At 43.5% G+C, this 21,354-nt stretch overlaps 1 protein-coding gene across 2 annotated transcripts in view; it reads left to right on the top strand.

Annotated features, from left to right (window-relative positions):
• Positions 1 to 21,354, top strand: part of NPAS2 (neuronal PAS domain protein 2) — a 168,781-nt gene that overhangs the window by 118,721 nt on the left and 28,706 nt on the right. For both annotated transcript variants that reach the window (XM_080377286.1, XM_080377287.1), the window contains exons 3-7: positions 194 to 342; positions 3,520 to 3,611; positions 6,882 to 6,971; positions 13,397 to 13,517; positions 14,532 to 14,645. In XM_080377286.1, coding sequence (XP_080233412.1) covers positions 194 to 342; positions 3,520 to 3,611; positions 6,882 to 6,971; positions 13,397 to 13,517; positions 14,532 to 14,645 — 566 coding nt within the window. The remainder of the gene's footprint in view (positions 1 to 193; positions 343 to 3,519; positions 3,612 to 6,881; positions 6,972 to 13,396; positions 13,518 to 14,531; positions 14,646 to 21,354) is intronic.

The raw sequence follows: 21,354 nt of genomic DNA, 5'->3' as shown, positions 1-21,354 counted from the left end.
CCACTCTTCCTTATGGATGATTTTACAGTTATTGTTACTTCTTGTTTGTGAATGATTTTACTGACAGTGTCAATCTTCACATGCTGAGGCACACAGCAAGCTAATTTCTATGTGTATACATTGGAAATAGCAGGTACATGATGGTTTTTTCCTCTTGGTCTGCTCATCTTTTTTTTTCCCCTCTTATCTACAGGGCTTCGCGTAACAAGTCGGAGAAGAAGAGGCGCAATCAGTTCAATGTTCTCATCAAAGAGCTCAGCTCCATGCTTCCAGGCAACACTCGCAAAATGGACAAAACTACTGTGCTGGAAAAAGTCATTGGCTTTCTGCAGAAACACAATGGTAAGATTTACTGCAGCTCTTCATACATTTGCCAGATGGTTACTACAATATCCTGTTTCCTTCAGTGATCATCAGAATGGCTCAAGGGGCCTAAAAGTGCCAACATAAGCTATTTTTTTTCTGTCTCATCAAAAAAGATCATTTACAGGCACTGTGCTGCCCAAATCCGTCTCCGCAGCTGCTCTTTAGTTGAGGTTGTCTCTCAACCTACTAGAGAAGGGGGCAGAAGGCAGGAACCAAGGGAAGGAGGGCAGCAGTGCCCTGCAGCACACATGAAGAAGAGAGATGATTTGAACAAGAGAGATTTGGGGCCAGAGGGAAGACTCTCTTCCTTGAAATCTGCAATATTCTGAGCAGAAGAACAAAGCATTTGCTCCAGCTCCTCTGCAGAAAAATGCAGAGAAGCAATCTGTTCAGCCCCCCTGCTACACAGTGGACTGTGTAGGACTCAATTTTCCACGGTGAGCCGAAAACTCAGACCAGAAAAGGCCCCAGTTCTTGAAGTCAGCTTCAGCAAATTACATCCACAGATAGCTGACGTGCATCACCCAGTTCGCACAAGCAGAAGCTACGTCACATTTGCACAGCGTGCAGTTGCAATAGTAAAGTTCAGCTTCGGAAAGCTGGGAGTTTATTTTTTAAAATGCACACAGAAGTGACAGTTAAATCCCTTAGAAATGTATCCTTACAGAGGGCAGAGGAGATTTCTGACCCTGCTGATCTAGTCTGGTCGGTCTAGTTTCTAGTCAGTGGGCTCTGTCAGAGCCCTGTGGGCTCCCTGATGCACAGACATCCGTCAGCAGCAGACAATTGAAATGCTTCTCCCTTATAAATCCCTTAAAAATCAGGGCACTAATTTAAAATGGGGCTCTTCTGCTCTGCCCCTGTGAGGAAGAGGCTTCAGTGGATAACCATGGGGAATGCCCCTGGTCCTACAAAGCAGAAATGGGTCTTCTGAGCTGATGTACCACATCACTCGGCTCGCCTTTGCTCATCCCATACCTCCTGCCCACACTCCCTGGAGAACTCTAGGTGAAACAGAAAAGACCATAAAAACTCTCATATCATGACTCCCAACATGACAGAGTCACAAATGTCAAACTTATAGACGAAATAATTACAGTGGTTCTGTTGTTAGAGCGCAGTTTCTCCTTTAAATGAATTTCTGCCACAGACAAGATGATTTCATACAGGAGGGCAAGACCAGGACACCTCAAAGTTTAATAATTGTGTATACCTATTAAAAAATGACAGTAATAACATATCTCTTTTTTTTTTTTTTTTTTTAGCTGCCCAAGGCAGAGTAAAGGAGGATGTGAATATGCTCAATTATAAAGCCAAGCAAAGAACAATCACATGAGATTTGAATAAGTGTAGATAAGTGTAGCTGATAGCCCAAATAATTTACTCCGAAAAGCACTTCATTTCTGGAAGAACAACTCAGTATAAGAAAGCCAACAGTCACAAATCCTTCCACAGCAATTGGGTCAAACTGTGACTGGTTTTCGTGCACTTGCTAAAAAAAGCAAATGTTATCTATTTTTAAACTAGATTAGTTGTCCCACAATATAATACAAAGCATCAGTGTTTAAAAATGTTGATTATCTTCAGCATACTTTGGATCTGGTTTATTCAATCGTATTTCCTTTTCATTTAGTAGGCTAAACCAAGATTTTAGTCGTAACGGAGGAGGAGGTCATTTTTCAGACTTTTTTCTTCATAAACTGCCTCATTCTTTATAAAGCACAGAATCTCCCAAATCTCAAATAATTCTTCTAACTGTTGCTGGTTTGTGTACACAAGCTTTTCCAAGCTATGCATCTGCTGGAAGTATCCTATATTCTGAAACTATATAATAAAAATCTAACAGGCTGATCTCTCTTTTTCCTTATCTGGTTTTGTGTAAGACCATGGGGGCTGTGGAGAGCCGCCGTGCTATCAGTGACAGCCCCCAGCAGTGCAGAAAGTGAGTTGAACGAGCTGGTAGAAGCACAGGGCTGCATCTCCATTAATAAAGCCTGAATGGAGGCTTTGATTTCTTTCTAGGCAACAATATGTACAGGCACTGGTAAAAATTTACTGTCTTTAATATCATTTAGCCTTTTGCATTTCTCTGGCCAGTTTGCCTGTGTGCTCTGAATAGGGAGTGTTGGGTATTACATGCTCTGGAAGTGTTAATCAATAGGATTAATTAGCAGGCAGTGCCAAGAGAAGACGGGCTGCGTTCAGCATCCTCTCACTACTAGAGCTGAATGAGGGAGCGCTCAGACCAGTGGAGCGAGCAGCAAACAAAACCAGCTGAAGTCTCTCTGAATTATAAGATCAGCCTCCCGTAACCCTGTCTGACTCAGGTAGAGCTGATGTGAGTGGCTGTTTTTCCAAGGAAACGGCTCACCGGGGTGCACATCCAGCTGTCCCCAGCACAGTCCCCAGTTGCAGTGTGAAGCTGTGACTTGTTACACCAGCGTGCCTGCACCCCTCCACGGAAAGTCCTTGGGGAGTGAGCATCCCCAGGCTGCTGCAGGTGTTTCAGGGACTGACCCTCTCCTCCAGACAAGTTTCGGGGTGAGATGCTGGTGCTCCGTTCCCTTTCCTGGGCTGCCCTGCAACAGGGGGCTGGCAGCGAGCACGGGAGAGAGCAAGGGCAGCAGCACCAGTGTAAGGCTGCTGCAAATGCTCAGGTCTCACTCGTGTTTTGGAGAATAGAGCAATAGCTCTGCTCTTTGGGGTCACAGCCCCTCGGGGCTCCTCTGAAGGAGTTCTCTTGCTGCTCCCTGTTGGGCACAGAAGCTGTAGGCTGAACCCTAGCTCTCTGGAAGCCTAATTTTGAAGCTGTAAATTGTAAATATCTATTTGACACATACTAAGCCTTGCCTTGATATTCATTTAATGCAAAGTGGTTTTATCTTTTCATCAATACCCCAGTAATGCTGCTTGAGGCCGATCGCTATGCCCCTGAAGTCAGTTCAAGTTGAGCTGAGTTAAAAATGAGGAAAACATTTCAGGATTGGGCCCAGTTCAGATAGTGATTACTGACTCTGTATGCAAACCCCATGCTTAAAAAATGCAATTTTTGAATATAAAGGCAATTTCTCTCTTTTTGTAGCAACTCATATATAGTCTTGCAGGAAAAAAGTTTCTTTGAATTTAAAAACCTGAAATGTTTTGTTTGTTTAGAAGTCTCAGCACAGACGGAGATCTCTGAAATTCAGCAGGACTGGAAGCCTTCATTTCTCAGCAATGAAGAATTCACCCAGTTGATGTTGGAGGTGAGCATGCATATATACCTTTCTAATATTGTCTAGCAGTCATGGAAATACTCATGCATCTACAATAAAATGTTATCTGCAGTTCCAAAAGGGGAGGTTTCAAGTACTGCTGTAGCTGACCATCAGGCAGAGCTGGTCACTGAGACATAGTCCCCACATGTTGCTTTTCACTCTGGACGATGCTGTTGCACTGTATGCTGCCACAGCCTGCAAAGCTGCACAGGGACTCCCAAGAAATGCAATCCAGGGGAGAGATTCAAATCACAGGTTGCATTTTATTTTTACAAACAGAGGTGAGGAAAAGGGCACGTGGCAGTTTTTCTCCTGTTCTTGGAAGTCATTATTATTACCTAATATTTATGCAAGACTATCACCTAAAAGGCAACGGTGCCACGTCCCTCTAGTGCTAGGTGCTGTACGAGCAGATAAAACCTGACAGCTCCTCTTGGTTTGATACAGTTAATACTTCCACTCTAATGATTTTCAAGGCCTTATCAAACACTTCTTATTCTAACAGGGAGCAGGGTTATTTTGCAATGATAGTTTTTAAATCACCTTTAAATTATACCATAGATGCTTTTAATGCTAGCTGGGATTTAAAGGGAGGTGACTCAATGTCGTTTATATAGGTTTGAGATGAAATGCAAATGAGCTGCTAAAATGTATTTTTCTCTCTCAGTAACAACTAGAACCTTCTTTAGCAAGGATCTTCTCCCGTACTAAACACATGGAGGTTGCATGGCCCCACAGTGTCCTCCTCCTCCCACAAATGATGTGACTGTGGGGCACGATTCAGGCTCTGGCAGCAAGCAGGGAGGGATACTGGGAAGCAGCTTGACCCACCAAGGAGTGGCACAAAGCTGGGGCACGTTGCTGGCGCCCAGGGGGTGGCAGTCCCTTGGCTGTTGCAGTTTGTTGTGATGAGACTCCCCTGGCCCAGTGTTAAGTGAGGCTTTGCTCCCACTGCACTGACGGCCGCCCATTCCTACCTCAGTGCACAGGAACTTTACATACGTAACTCCTTCAGCCTGCACTGAAATATTTCCCTCAGATAGCAATAAATTGGCAATTGTCTTGACTGGCTGGGCCTTTGTTGATTCTACTTGTATGCCACACAATCTTAAACAATTGATTTTAGTTTCCCAGCTTATAAATCACCTTCTTGCTACTCTAATTTTCCATGCCCTTCAAGACAACATTGGGTATTGGGATGTCCTGTTGAGCCAGTTGTTCATCATTCTCTGCTTCTTTGCCTTACTACTAATCTTATTTTATTAACATTTGGGCAAGACTGCCTGAAGTTTTTCCCATCCTGTTATTAAAAGATGGGAAGGTTTTTTTTCAAGCATTGATTCAAAAGAATCAGAGCATAATTGACTGCAGTAATACATCAGCTTTCCTGAAAATGGCCTTTTCTTACCCCATTGAAAAAGCTGTCATCAAATTACATAAGAGTAGGGATTAGGCTCTGTTTGTCCATCTAGGACTGCTAGTGAAATCTTTGAAAAGGGATATGGTCTCTTAGTGTTGGAGGGATCAGTTGGGAGTAAATAAAAACAGAATTACGCATGCATACATTAACTTGATTTTACCACAAAATTCTTTGTATAGTTTGCATTGGATATGAAATAAGGACTTGATTTAATAAAAACCCAACAGCCTTCACCATAATAATAGGCACAGTACAGCTGCCTTGTAAAACCACTGCTCTCTTCTACAGGTTAACAGCTATCATGCTTTTTTAGAAAACAGCTTGAATGTACTACACTAAAGAAAAACTATTCTCTGCACTTAGATTAACAAAATCAAACTAACTATAGCAGCTGGAGGGTTTTCAGAGATGTTAAACACACGCTTTTCTACTGGGGTATAAGTTATTGACCTGCTTTTCAAAGGACTGTAGCACCAGCAGATTCCCATTGACTTAAATAGTTGTGGGTGCTCAGCATTCTCTGGAAAAAGGAGCATATGTTTGTGTCTTTATTCAAGGCTTTGTGTTTTCTTTTTTTAAAAAAAAAACCAACAATTAGCATTTTCCAGTATTCTCAGAATTCTTTCCCTTATTGAAGTCAGCAGGGGGGAAGGATGTGCTGCAGCTCACAGAATCAACTGCTAGTCTGCCTTGGAGGCATGCCTGGGTTTGCAGTGAGGTTTTGTAATACCGTGGCACCCTGATCAGGCCGTTTGCAGTACACCTGTCTGCTGAACAGGTATTGCTGCCAGAGAGTATAGCTGAATCTGCTCTGACACAGTCATGCTTGCAGTGCCCATATTGCTCACGTACTGCAGGCTACACTGACCCCGGAACCCCGATGCACAGACAGGAAGGATCCAGACCTGCTCCACTTGAAAGCACGGGGAGCTCCACCAGTGACTCCTTAATTGCAACAGGAAGGTTTTAATGTAGTCTCTGAGCACCAAGTATTGAGTCTTAATTTTATTTTTTTTTTTTTTGGGGGGGGGGGGGCGGGGGGGGCAGGAGGTCTGCTCAGAGTGGTTTGCTTTAATTCTGGATATCTACCTAGATTAACTTTGAACAACATTTAGCTCACAACCTTGCAGCTCAGACTAAAGAAGAAATTAATTTTGAAGGTGAAATTGCTCCTGTGGGGAGGACGGGGGTAAGGCTGACATTCGCTTTCAGTCTTAGGAGTGAAGGGGCTTGCTGCAAGGTGGGACTGAAGTGAGGAAGAAACTTTGCAGAAGGGTGAATTTCTCTTGGAATAAGTAATCCAATACCATGAACTTTAAAATAAATCACTCAATTGAAAGTCAGGCTAAGGATTATTTGATCATTTGCATTGCTTTTACTTACACGAAAGCCCAGTAATATACAACATTACATTAATACAAACTGAGATTTATGGGTTTTGCAGAGAAGTACCATTTTGAGATAGGACTGCATCCTTTCATCGTCCTTTGATATTTACACAGAGCTCAAATGTTCATTTTAATAACTTCCAAGGGATCCAGTCTTAGTCATTTTGCATTATTAAAATGTGTGATTAATTTAAAAACTGAGACATGAAATGTTCCTGTGAGCCCTTTGTTGCTTCAATAGTAGGTTTTACTAGACTACAAAGAGTGTTGTAAAAGTTAAATCAGACTGTAAAATCAGAGAATTACTGTTCTGCAACTCGAGATAACATTCCTACAACTCGATAACAATATGGTGCTGAAGTCAAACTGTTTTCATCAACGTGCGATGAGACTCCCTGTTTACACCACTTGTTCCTATCAAAGCACTCTCCACTTGTCTGTTTTCCTTAGGCATTAGATGGCTTCATTATAGCAGTGACCACAGGTGGAAGCATTATCTATGTGTCTGACAGCATCACACCTCTCCTAGGGCATCTACCGGTAAGTAATTCTGGTATTGGCTTTTCTACTACACATTGTAGGATTGGGACCTGCATTTTTAGGAACAGATGTAAAAGGGTGCGGGTGGCTTGTGTGAATGGTGTTTTCACCAAAATGCGGTGAGGGGGTTTGTCCCTGCGTTATGCTGGCCAGCTGCTTTTGATCAGCTCTGTTCTCTCTCTGTCTGATTCATACCCTTCAGGTTTTCGTTGCTATGAGGCACTTCGACTTGAATGGGAAAAGCTCTGCGGGAATACTCTGGCTAGGGGAGGGACAGGGTGACCTGGCTGATCTTTTCCATCTCTGATTTCTAAGCTAGCAGAGAATAGCACCAGTGCCACTGGCAGCTCGGCGAGGAGCTTGTTAAGGGCCTTATTCTGCTCCCAGGGAGGTAAAGGACAAAAACCTCATTGAATTCAGAGTTAGCCAAGGGCTGCTGCTGAGCTGACCCCACAGCTCAGCTGTGCTTTCCTGAGGGGAGCACACCCTGCCCACAGGAGGTGCTGGTGGAGCCAGCGCTTGGCGCTCAGGTCCGGCACATACAGCTTGTTCTGTCTGTGGGCTGCTGGGTCTTGCTGTGGGAGACACTGGAAGAGCAGGGAAGAGGGACTGCTCCGAACCCCGCTCCTGTTGCTAAGGCTGCTCTAGGAGAAACGGCACAATAATTAAGGATTAATCCTCACATTCGTTTTTAGTAGCTTGGTCTGAAATAAAGACATGCCCAGGAGAAAAAAATAGCTGCCAAATCATTATTGTACCACCACCACCACCCCCCGCCACGTTCTTAGGAAAATTACAATTCTTTTCCTCTTGTTTACTTCGTCACCAAATACATATTATGATTTCCACCCAGACAAATGTATTTCATACACACTATTTTGCTGTAATATGAACAAAAATTATTTTCTTCTGAGGCGAAAGGAACTTGATGAAAGGCAGCAGCTCCTGGTAAATGCCAGAATATTGCTATGCAACAACAGATTGAACTGAATCTATCTATTTCAGCTTTCTTTAATCCTCAGCGGTTGAGAAAAACAGTAGTTGACTATTTTCTAACATTTATCTTCACTTCAAAGGCAGAGAGAGCCCTGTCCTGCATGCGGGCCGTTGAGTCTTCATACACTTACTGATTTCCATGGAATTTCCTTGTCTTTCATGGTTTAGGGGTTTCGTTGCTATCCCTTGCAAATACTGATTCTTAGTGGAAATGGTTGATCTGCTGCAGGAAAGTACTGCTCTTCAGGAACACACATTTCAGACCCTGTGCATTAAACCTTAACCTTGGATGAACATGGATGTATTCAGGTTCATAATTCCTGAGCTGGATCATCAGACACTAAATCGGTTTTCCCTCCCAAAGTCATGCCTTGTGTGATAATCTTGCCCAGTATCCAACCCAAAACAAGGACAAAGACAGGCGTTATTTTTTATTCACACAGAAGCAGCCCACAGCAGCCCAAGACAGGGACCACTCTGCCAAGGCTAGAGGTGGAGCAGGAGCTCCCACAGACCTTCTCAGAGCTGATGGAGTGATAATGGTTAACAACTGGGTGCATCCCAGAGGCTGCAACTAAGCAAGCAATAAGGGCTTCTGCCTGCCCAAGGTTGGCAAATCACTACAGCCACAGACAGGGGACAGCTGAACGTGCAGCTAGGTGTAAACGGCGTATTTTAGTCCCATGCTGCCCTTTCCATATGTCTTTTTACGTTTTAAAACTGATCAGAGTGCTATTTGGAAAGTCTGTGTGGCTTGTTTTGTTTACCTCCAGGATCTATTTATAAGCTAAGTTCAGTCACTGTTTGAGGGACAAATACCAATTCTTTTTCCTCTGCGACTGCGGGGGGAACACTCTGCAAATCTTCTGCTTCGAGTACTGAAAGGAAAGCAAAACTGGGCAGAACGCAAAGCAGGACTCTCTGAGGGCCCCTATGAAGAAATCTGATGCTTTTTCTTTCATTAAAGTCATGAAGGACTCCGGTGCTGAGAACAAATATATCCGAATCTCTTTAATACAGCTTCCCTAAGTTCTACAGAGCAATTTCAAACACAAGTTTCCCCTGTTGTAATTCCAAACAGTTTGTTTTTACAAGATACGGAGGCTACTCTCAGGGTCAGTTGATGTAGAGAGGTTTAGCTCACATGGTAAGATTTACTGTCGCTGAAGTGACCTCCAGGAAAACTGGGCACAACTCACAGCATTTGCCAGTCAGACCCTCTCACCCCAGGACTACGCAGTCTCTGGAGGAGGGTCCTCCCTGTCCTTCTTACCTGTTTTGCTGAGTGCAACAGTTAAAGACAGGCAGCCGGGTATTTCCAACCTAGAGGAGGGGGTACAGCTTTGCCACAGACGCTGCCTGTCCACAGACTCAGGCAGAAGGTGCTGTACCTGCTCACATCTGGAAGAGTTGGTGTCCATCTCACCCACCTTTAGTCCTGTAACCAAGGGGTCTGTGCTCAGCACCTGCCCATGTGACAGTCCACAAGGGCTGGTGGGGAAGCAGTTATGCAAAGGCAGGAGGTCCCTGGCAGGGCTGAGCTGCTCCTGGGAGGGGGTCTTTTCCTACCCAACAAAGCTCAGGCAGCTGCTTTGCTGTGTTGGGTCAGGGTGGGAAAATCCACAACAAAGCAACTGTACAACATACAAAAGCTCCGTGTGCTGTGTTGCTATTGCAGGGCAGCAATGGGCATCAATGCAGGATACAGAGTGATGCAGGTTGATCCCAGCACATGAGAGAAGAGCTATATTTTTTGTGTTGATGTGAAAGACGCCTGTCACATTTGCAGCTCTTCACCTTCCCATTCCTGCAGTGATCATGCCTGCTCCCTTCCCCTGCATTTTTTTTTCCCTGCAGCAGGAATAGCTCATCATATTTCTTCTCCACCCAGCTCCCCCCAGAAGCAATGAACAGTGAGGAAGGTGCTGCATTTGAGAGTACAGCTGTTTCTCTGAAACCACAGATATTTTAGCTACGCACCAAATGATTGCAGAACTTGGTGTATTGTATTCAGAACAGACCAGCATCCATGTACACAAAAGTGTTTTCTTTGCCTGCCATAGCTATCAGGGGTAAATAGAAGTTTCCATTAGCAAGATGCCATAGCACTAGCTAAACTAGCCAGCTGCAACAAGGCTTTTACCATCCCATACCAGGTTAACTTCAACAAGTAGTTCCCACACCTTGCCCTGACACAGCCATCAACCCCCCCACAAGGTTTCAAAAGTTCATCTACTGTCCATGCTGTTTCTCCATCCTCTTCAGGCCAATCCACCCACTTCTTGCCTCTGCTGCATCTGCCTCCAGGACCCCTTCTTCTCCTGGGGCCTCTCCTACATCTAGGGCATGCTCTCTTCTCCCTCTGCTTCTTCCAGGTCTCTCTTCATCCACTGTCCCTTTCCATACCCCTTAGAGCTATTTAACTACTTAACAGAACCAGCCACAGCTGCACCTTATCCACATCAGCCAACCCACCGCCCCTGAAGACAGCCCACAGCTGTATGTTATCAATGTTAATTCACCTGCCTTCATTCCTCTACAATTCCTCTACAAGATACATAGATTCAAAAGCGCAGAGTAGATTCCAAGCTTAGCAGCATAAATATGTATTAACATAGTTCATATTTATCTTTTATCTGCTTTGCCGGCCTCATTCACCAATGCTTTGTGGCTGTGTCTGCCAGCGGGGCAGAACTGCCTGCTGCCAAATAATTAGAATGATTAGACAAAGTGCAAACTGTTTTCTTCCAACTGATGCATTTTGGTCTGTGGTGATCAAATTTTGTCCATCTCTCCAGACACCGTTTTGCCGTGGCACCAGATGTCTGCTCTTTGGATCTGGTGCAGAATTAGCTCTGAATAGCTTGCTTGGCATTTCCTACAGCTCCAGCAAGACTGTGGAATATTTGCTCGCTTCTCTCTATTTGACCTGTCAATATATTCTTGATTGACATATTGATCCAAGAATATTGTTGGAGTCTTGATACATACAAGAGCCAGAAATTCTGTTCCATGAGCCGCTTTACAGATGTGCCTAACCTGCAGGAGGCAAGGGTTGTGAAACACAGTAAGAAGTAGATAGCTTATCATTTTTTTCTAACTCGTTAAAAATAAGTGGGCATTTCCTAACAGCAATGATGCAAACCAAACATTAAATTCCAGATATGGCACATGATGGCAGCAACAGACATAAATGCCAGGGCTTGCAAATCAATTAGTAGCTGGTGCTCAGGGCAGGAGGTTGCTCTGAGGGGTGTGTGGAACAAAAAAAGTCTCTTGCAACTCCAGCTGCAGGTGTAGTCACAGGCCTCTGCAGTCAACACCTTAAACAGAAACGACACTGCAGAACTGATACAGGTTTTGAATCAGGGGTTGTTCACAGTAAAGAGACAAAAGGTGGTATATCCTCAGGTCGCTGAAGAAGCAATAGTGAGTTTGAAAAGTGGTGCCAGCTCACATCTACTCCTCCTGCAGTTACTGCTGAGTGGATGGGAGATTAATTAACCTCCGTGAGACTTAACTGAAACTGGTGGATAAGTATCTTTATCTACCATTGAGAGGTGGAAAGGGAATGAGCAGGAAATATTACTTCTCTGAGCCTTGAACAGGAGTTGCCACCGCAGTTTCCCATCATGTGCTCTTTCTTCATATGCCCAAAATTACGTGAACAATATACTATATTTTGTGTAAATATAAATAGAAATATAATGTGTGTATAGAGATATATGTGTGTATAAAACAAATATATACATGATATAAATACATGTAACTGTGTATTTATACATATATCTACATGACAAACAATGTACGTATATATGCATTTATACATATATAAAAATATTAATCACGTACTGCATCAGTAGGATGGATATTAATAAGATCTACACTAAAGTCACAAAAATAATTTTCAAGTATTCTTCACAAAAGGGATAGTCAAGTAACAAGCATATGTAATAAATACTTATGACTGAATAATCTAAAGTGATGTACTATTGCATCAAGATCAGCATGTAAAACGTAGCACTCTGATTTTCGAAGTACACTCAATGCATTTAACTATTCTAAACAGGAATTCCACACAGAACAGCAGGCGTGGGTAGAAAGCAGAGGGAAACCAAAGCGCAATCTTACGTAAATACATAAATAAAATATGATGCTTAATAACTTGCCAGTCTCATACAGGGCTAACACATTTTCAACATGACTATGCAACCTGATAGCAGCTGCTCTGACGACACACGAAGCTGTGTCAGTGTGCCAGCTCAGCCCGAGGTAGTCTCAAGTGAGATGGATGTAAGTCAATGCCATTAGAGGGTCACTTTATCTCAGGACTTCCTTTCAGACGTGCTCTTCTAGCATTAGTCACCATGCTGAACACAAGTGAGATCTTTCTCTTGGCAACCCTGTGACAGACTCTTTAGATGTGGCACTTAGGGACATGGTTTCATGGTGGACTTGGCAGTTCTAGGTTAATGGTTGGACTCGATGGTCTTAAAGGTGTTTTCTAACCTAAATGATTCTGTGATTCTATGTTTCTTTGTCTTCTCCACCTTGGGATAGGGACATGGTTTAGTGGTGGACTTGGCAGTTCTAGGTTAATGGTTGGACTCAATGATCTTCTCCACCTTGGATATCCACCTTGGGATAGTCATGGTCTTTTGCACAAATCCCTCTCCTCTTTCTGTTCCCAAATCTCAGTACCTAGATCTCAGATGGATTTCAGGTTTGTGCCATGGGGCTGCAGATGCCCAGGCATTCAGCCCATGGCTGGCCAGAGGGCTTGTGCTGGTGGCCCCATGAAGTCCCTCTCCCCAGGGACTAACTACTGCTGCTGCAAAGCAATGCCTAGACTGGGGACTGCCCTTCTCCCTGCTCCCACCCGCCAGGAAGCAGGAAGGGGGAGCAACGGCTGCCGCCCTGAGGGCACTTCCCAGGACCTGAGCAGCTCCCCCAGGGAGCTGCTGGATCCGGGACTGACCTGGCTCTTGCAGCCAGTGACCCAAGGTGACTTCCATCCCCACTGCTCCCACTAGTCAGGGTTTTCCAGGGAGCGAGCAAGCTCCAGTGAGTAGCACAACAGGCCTGTGGATGGAGGTAGCAAGCAGTACGGGGAGCCAGGCTCCCGTTTCCCAGCTCACTCTTGAGTCTCATCATTTAACTGTACCAACATACCCAATACATCTGATGGTCTCTGAGAAAATTTAGGGGAGCCTCGCTGAGCGCTGAGAATTAAGCTGAGAACCAGCCCACAGACAAGCGACCGCTCTGTTTGCCCAGCAGTTTCCCCCCTGTTTTAGGGTCCCAGGAAATCAGTGGGGGGAAAAGTCCTGTCAACTGCCACAGGCTTTTTATCCACATTGCTGTGCATCTCTGCAAGTGTTGCTCGTCGTGATATTTCTATTTTTCTCAAAGGATCTTTTTCTTTACAGTGCGATGTCTTGGATCAGAATTTGTTAAATTTCCTTCCAGAACAAGAACATTCAGAAATTTATAAGATGTTATCTTCTTGTATGCTTATGACGGATTCTGCCTCATCAGATTACCTAAAAAGTAAGTTTTATTTTATCTTCCCCAGTAAGTGAAGAAGCACAGGCAGGATAAAGAATTTCTCTCAGAAAGAGGATTTTTATGTGATGTGTAATATAAAGGTTAGGTTTGTAGCCTTTTAAAAGGATCTTGCAACCTGGAATGACCCTTTGGTTCTATTTTTAAATGAAACTCATTGCCTTTATTTTACTAGGCTAAGACTACTTGCAGTTATGTTAATTATTAAATATCGTATCTTTTGAGACAGCTAAGGAAAATAGGTTAGCCGATGGAAACTGAGAGTTCACCGGAGACATATCACATCTTAATTGATATTTCAGCCTGTTCAAGTAAGATGCTGTTCAGAGATACGCTAATGTCACATAACTTTGGCTTGCATTATGGTTGAAAAGTATCTGTAAAATCATGGCAATTTTTTTTCAATTTGAATTTTGTTTCTCTTAAAAATGCTTTTACTTGCCTCATCCTTATTCACTCTAGGAGGTAAGACGTAGGAAACCAGAAAACACAATAATGTAAGATGTACAGCTGCTTAATCTACTGTATATACAAAACCTGCAGCTGATAGCTAATATGCCAAAGTTAATGTAATAGATATTTTGAAGGTAATTAGGCATAGTTTTCCAACAGAAGATGTAGAACAGCTGTGAGTCATGAAATGCCTGACTAGAAAAAAACTATAAATGAAGGATCCAATACTCTCCTTTGCTACACCAATCTATGGCAGTGTAACTCCCGTGATGAGGGTGGCGTAAGAGGAGGGGGAGGTATTCTCGAAGGCTGTCCCTGAGCTGCGGGCAGACCTGTGCACGGCGCTGAGCAACCTGCATCCCTGCAAGGTGCTTCACTGCAGAGGCTCTGATCCTGCAATGTATAGCACATTGGTGTATAGGACTCTGAGTGGCGTCAAGCTGCTCTTGTGCTGCCATTTGCAAGACTGGGGTTGGAAGACACTGTTGGTTGTGTTTAGCTTAAATAGTATATTTATTTCTTCTTCTTCTTCTTTTAACAATCCAGCTGACAATGAACTAGAGTTTTATTGTCATCTTCTGAGAGGAAGTTTGAACCCAAAGGAATTTCCAACATATGAATACATAAAATTTGTAGGAAATTTTCGGTCTTACAGCAATGGTAAGCTTTAATTGTATAAATGATACTTTAGCTGTGTAAAATAAAATATAAGTGTTGCTCCATTGAACAAAACAGGCTTTTAACTGCAAGGACTATTTTTAACATTATGGAGTAAATTCTGCTTCACACGGCTCTCGCAGCTGATTTACAATATCTGGATGATTACCTATGAAGAGTGGAATTGTGTTAATTGCTTTTGTTGCTGCCCTTCACTTGTTAGCAGTGATTCTAGACTTTGAGTAAGTTTGCAGATAATGGAAGTTTCAGAGGAGGGTTTGTTTGTACTCACTAATATTGTGCGCTAAGAGTCTCCCTGTTAGCTAACTAATAAGCTTGCTACCTTAGCTGCTGGCTTGCATTAAACACAAACAGCCAGAACTGATAATCTGCCAAATCTGCCCTCTCACCCTTCTCTGCAAAATTTTGGGGAAAGGCAGCAGCGCCACGCAGCTGAGTGCCTGCACCCACCACCCCTTGCTGCGGTGAGAGGTCCCCTGCCCCTGGTGTTGGAGTGGCTGAGGACGTTCCACCTGCCTCCCTCTCCAGCTGCCATTTTACATTCCTCTCCAGCACTGCAGAACCCAATACTCTCCAGAAAGAAAAAGAAAGAAATACAGTCAGCATAGTCACTAATGCACCACAGTAGGTCTAGGGAAACCATCTTTCAAGGGATGAAGAGCAGATTTTCACCTCCCCCATTCCCTAGCAGATTGCTGCACGGCCATTAGTGTCAGAAATGAAATACACTTTTATTACTTTCCCTTCTCCTGCCTGCCCAAGTTTGCTTTAGTTACTTGCCTGATTGAACTCCAGAGTGGCATTTCCAAAGTTGCTGGTATTGTTCCAAATAGGTCATCCTCAGCAAAAAAATTCCCCACCGTGCTTTCCAAAAACCGCACGTCACGCTGTGAAAAAAACACGTCCCTGTCCCCATTTAACTTTCTGCTCTTGCTCCACATGACTAGAATAGAAACCTACGTGCAGGATGGAGATATGTATTTCTTGTTTGGTGCCATCTGAACTGAGGCTTTATTTGTATAAAAAAATGTAACTGCCTGTATGCTTTCTAGTTTGAATGAAGCGAAATGCGACTGCCTGACAGACGCGCACACCAAGCTGTTCTGTTTTCTAGAGCAGAAACCGGATTTCAGGTGCTGACTCATAAGGATAGATTTCTACCAGGGGAATTTCTGATCCATTTTCTTCAAGGATTTTCAGCCTTTTATTTTGGTGTGACCTTAATATTGCCTTCTTACCCGTTAAGATTTCATACCCAGGATTTGTATCAGTGGCTATTTCTCAGAAGAAGGATGAAACTTGCATTACAGATATCTTTCCTAGCTTAATGCATACAAACGAAATGGGAACATACTGCTTTCAGAAGACACCAAATCATTTTCCAAAAGACCCCAGATTATAGCTTGCAAATAAGACATGTCCTTCCTGCTTCAATTCTTTTTTTTTTTTTACCTTTGCCACCTTTTTCTAAACATGCTTTATTTTGTCTCTTCCACTTTATTTCCATCTGGGCTGCAGTCTGACCCTCTGGTCAATAGGAAGAGGACAATCCTTGCCCCCACTCTGTGAGATGGTCCCTCCTGACCCCCTTCCCATCTCCCCATTGCAGAACAGCAGCTTGCCGATCCTGACTTTAGTTTCCCCAGCTCAGTGCAGAGTCTGGCAGAAATACTTAGAAATACTTGCTTCACCAGTGCGTCCCTAGCACAGCTCCCCCTTGGCCGGGGGTCACCCCCATGGCCTCCTCTGCCCTCCTCCGCCAGCCTGGCTTCTAATCCAGCACCCAGCAAAGGTGGAAGCAAGTGCACTGGACTCGTGATGTAGCAGCAGCAAACTCTGTTTGCTTAGGAGCTGATAACCTTGAGCCAAGGACAGAGTGAGCAGCTGGAGGAAGGTGCAAGCCTCCAAAGTGGCTGTTGTTAGCTCCACCGGGCTTCTTGCGTCAGACAGCTGCACCCTGAGCAAGGCACGGGGGACATCAGCTCAAGCGAGCACCGTATGAATGCAGCCACCCCTTGGGCAGCTTTTCAGCCCCAGGACTGGGTGCAAGCAGCTGTGCTTTGGCATGGGAACTTGTGGCATGGACAACTTTGAGTGTCTGATGGGCGCAGCAGTGGGCTGGGTTCCTCTGCTTGGCCTCCCACACCCCAGGATGCCCCGTTATCGGGCACTGTCCTCTCAGCCCATGCACCCCAGGGCTGTCACCTGCCAGATCTGCCAGTAATTGCTCTCTTCCTCCCATGAAATAAATACCTGTTCCCCAGCCAGCCCCTCTCCAGGTGTGAGGCCAAGCAGGTGAGAAAGACAGTGGTAGGAAGGGTAGGGGGGGAGAGACATATCGCTCACAGGCCAGCACTCATCATACCAGCATAGGATCAGCTGGCCCCGAATCCTGTTTTTTGGAGGTGTTTGTGAAGGAAGGAGGCTAAGCTAAAGATAAGAAAAGAGTTTGCTGGGGGAGAAAGACAGAAATTGCAAATTAAGCTTAATTAGCAGGAGACGTTCCTTATAAACGTATTCAAGAATGCTTTTCCCTGTAGCTTTTCACAGCAGTGGAAGTGTGAGCATGTTTTTACACATGGGAGACTGATACAGGATGTTCTTCTCTAAATAAAAATCTCTGCCATTCCTTTTTAGTCACCCAACACCAAGTTCTACCTTTGTTTCCAATGGTTTGCTGAACGTACTCTGAGTCCACCCTGCCTGCACATTCCTGCCGTAGGGACGCCAGAGCCTCTGTGGCCGGGGAAGCTCTTTTATCCCTGGGTAGGCTGTATCCCATCAGGATACTTAACTATTCCATTCTCATTAATGTAGGTCGTGGCAGTGGCAGTCCTAAAGAATCTTTCACCTTTCCTTCTCACTTAACCTTCGCTAATGTTTTGAAGAACTGGTAGGTCCTTTTTTGCCCTCTTTAACAAAAATGTCACTAGCTTTATTCTACTTCCACATAACCTTTTGCATAACTTCCCTTGAATTATCATCTTCTTAGATCATTTTATTATTGTTCATTGCTTATAGAATGCTGGTGCTTGGGGGAAGGGAGGCATGTGTGCTGGGGTCCCGGTCAGCTTTCCCCCCTTCCTCCTCCCTTGTACCTTCTCCGTTAATCACCTTGTGACTTATGGCTGAGAACATCATATAGGGATGGGTTTGAATGGATTAATGTGAAGGATTGAGGTTTAGAAAGCCAGTTAGGGGCTTAGCTGCTCTCCTTAACTTTAGGGGGAGCTCTGGGGCTTTAAAGGCCATTATACTGAGATGCCAAAGAGAAATTTTTTTCTGCTAAAATAGAAAATGTACCTGATATCTACCAAGGTGACTTGTCACCAGGATTGCCATCAGGGAGCCAGATCACACACAACCTACATGAAACCCATGCTGCTCCCCCCGAGGAGCACTCACTGCCATCTTCCCCATCCCAGAAGGGGCAGAGAGATGCATGTGCAGCCCCCAGATATTGCCCAGGAAAGTTCACATGTGTCACAGAATGTGTTCGGTCTTTCAGAAGATCCTCGTCCCTAGAGCTCCTGGGCTTTGCTATAGCTGGAGGCCAGAGGAGCTGCACAGCCCAGTGCCAGGGTTAGTAAGAGGGTCCATGCTTGGGCTGGTCCCAGGGATGGAATGCAGGAAGCTGTACTCCATAATGCCTGCTGCAAGGACATTTCTGTAGCTGTATCTACACCAGGGATGTGACATGAGCTGCCTGGACATCAGTGAACCCCCCTCGAATTAGCTGTGCCCAAGCGAGAGCAGCGAAACAGTAATGCAAGCTGTGCACAGTGACTGCATGAGTCATCGGCTGTGCTAAATCAAATACAAGAGATTTGATTTTCCATTTGGGAGGATTATATAATCATCATTAATTAAGCTTCAATGAGAATAGCAGGACTGTAACCTGACATGAAGACTCAGGAGTCTCTTCAGAGATGGGAGGCGGACCATGGGCCACTCAGAAGAGGAAGGTGGAGTTCCCTCTCTGCTTCTGTGAGAAATGCCTACTCGCTTTCAGAGCATAAAGGGGTTTTTTTATTTGCAGATAGGAATCCTTCCCAATATTTTTATATATTTCAGGTTCTGGTCCTGTAATCCAGATTTTAATAAGAGAGATTAATATATGCAAGCATCTAAAGGGAGCTGAGTGCCATCCCTGTACCTGTTGGCCAGTCGTACCTGCTAAGGGACAGTCATCTCAGCATCACCAATAAACAATGCAGTGGCTGAGAAGAGAGGCAAGTAATAAGGACAACCCTCAAAAAAATCCAAGGAAATGCTTACCTCCCTGTATAAAATGTCAAATTAAGTGAGAATAAATTATTTTACAAAGCCGCTTAATAGCTCGCTCTGATAAGAAAAGATAAGGTGGGCTGGATATATCCCTCCTGTGAAAATTGTTTTACATTTGTAAACAGAAAAGATCTCCCATAATTATATAACCAAATATTGGTTTTGGTATCCTATTTCTGAGGTGACATACTTGCTTAAAAACTCCTGAAAGGGACAAAGCCATAGTCCTGCCTTTCAAAGTGTTCACCCATATAGAAAAAGATTGCCAGCATCTTTAAAGTGGCAGATCCATCCTTTCATCCACAATGCCTGAAGTTTTCCTCTCAAAGGAGGCAATAACCATCATGTGAAAAGAGTTCCTAATCAAGTAATATAATTAAATATTAGAGTGGAATTTTAAATTGTGCATTTTTGTTCCCAATTACATGGAAACTCAGGAAGTATCTGGTTACTGGATGCTAATAATAGCAGATACTCTACTGTTAGCTGATATATCTCTCAGAGATAAGAATAACCATCAGGAAAATTATTATGCTGAGGAGAAAAAAAAAATCTTTTCACTCCCAGTACAATTAATCCAATCTAAATTCCTTTTTAAAAGAAATAAACAGATTTATACAGAAGATACATTGATCTTGAGCCTGTGTAAGCATATGTAGAATCATCTGATAACAAGAATAACTCAAACTGAAATGAATGTTTTGATCAGAACCGACAGCTGCATATTATTATTTGCTATTAATGATATTGTAGGAGCTGCAGCTAGCAATATGCAGCTCTTATGCCAGGCTCTCTATGGGCAGTGAAGAAAAAAGGCACCATTCCTGTCCTAAGGAATTTACTTGGGGTTCGCATCAACACAGGACAGTGAGGGGAGAAACAGGAGGAGGAAAGAGGAGAGAGTAAATCAAAGTAGACAAATGATGTATGGACACCGTCACTGTTACTCTGCTGAAGCTACTGAGTGCAGCCTGGCTTGTCACTAGCATTTTAGGTTTCTTCATTATATATATTAATTGGTGAATATCCTGTTTATCTGTGGTCTGAATTTATTTACATGAAACAATCTTGAATTTATGCTGCTCTGTTTGACTTGTAATTTTTGAAATCACTGTTCAGTTTGTTTGACAGTCGCTGAGACTGGTTCTTTAAACATTAACATCTACCGACAAAAGAGGAAGGAGGGATTTCTTGTTTCAAATGGTGTAAATGAGAGGTTTGCTGTTATAGGAAGAATATGTTTTAAACATCCTAAGTTAAAAGAAGATGACCAAGCAACTGACTGCTGTACTATTATTAACTGAATAATGTGGCATCTGGGGATTTTTAAACACATTTTCATTCATTTTTTGTGGCATGATTTGTATCCCTGAGGATAAAAATCTTTTTGTCTGTGGTAGTTAAGGGCTAGGTTCCTTTTATATATTCCTTATTTTTAACATCTTGTCCTTAGTGTCCTGGTGTTTTGTTCTTCTAAAATAAATCAAATAACAACAACACCCACCCTTCCCCACTATATAGGCAAATCAGTTTCTTTCTATCTTCTTACACGATACTTGCAGTTAATTTAAGACTTCTACAAAAGAATTCTGTGGTAGCTTTAGGAGCAGCAGGTCTGGTAGGTAACAGCAAAACTTGTTGAAAGTCATGCTGAGGAGCATCAGCTAACCAATACATATAAGACAACTGTTTTGCCTTTCTGATTGTGCATTTAGCTTTGTCACACGACCTTCTAATTCCCTATTCAAGATATTTTGCATAGATCGTTTAATTGTGAAACACACGTGCCCTCATTTACCTGAGCCCACCTGTTTATGGCCAGCTTAACATTTTCATCAGATGCCTTCTGACAAAAGCACTCCAAGACCTGTATTTGACTCATAAATACTAGTATCATCATAGCCTCAGACTTCATCCTATATTTTCCATTTGACTGTTTTTCTGTGGTGCTCTCAGAAGGTTTGCTACTGAACGTTGCTACTTCAGGATGTTGTGTGTTTCTTTTAAAGAGACTTGAAGAATTATAAAGTAGGATTTTTCAGAAGACGTGCTTAAAAGATTACCCCAGGTTTGGTTTGGTGTGTTTGTTTTTTTTAATTCATGTAATGATCTCTTTTTTAACTACACTTTAAAATTCATGAGCAAAAAAAGTTGAAATTTGCTGACCAGCTGCAAGAGCAGAGCAAAATAGGCTGTGCAGATAGAGCTGTGGAAAAAACAGGTATCAACAAAATAAGACAGGCAGCAAAGTAATTCAGAAACAAATGGGGGGAGTGGGGGGGCGGTTTCAGTTATTGTAGTTGTTATTTTCAGGTAGAGATGTACATTGCAAGGTGGTGGCTACCTGCCTACATCATCGAGGCTTTTAATGCTCTGGGACTTTGCCAAAGGCAGCTGAGTATGG

Source organism: Falco punctatus, assembly GCF_963210335.1.
Source record: "Falco punctatus genome assembly, chromosome: 2".
In the NCBI taxonomy this organism is placed as follows: Eukaryota; Metazoa; Chordata; class Aves; order Falconiformes; family Falconidae; genus Falco; species Falco punctatus.
This window is presented reverse-complemented; position numbering and strand designations above follow the sequence as displayed.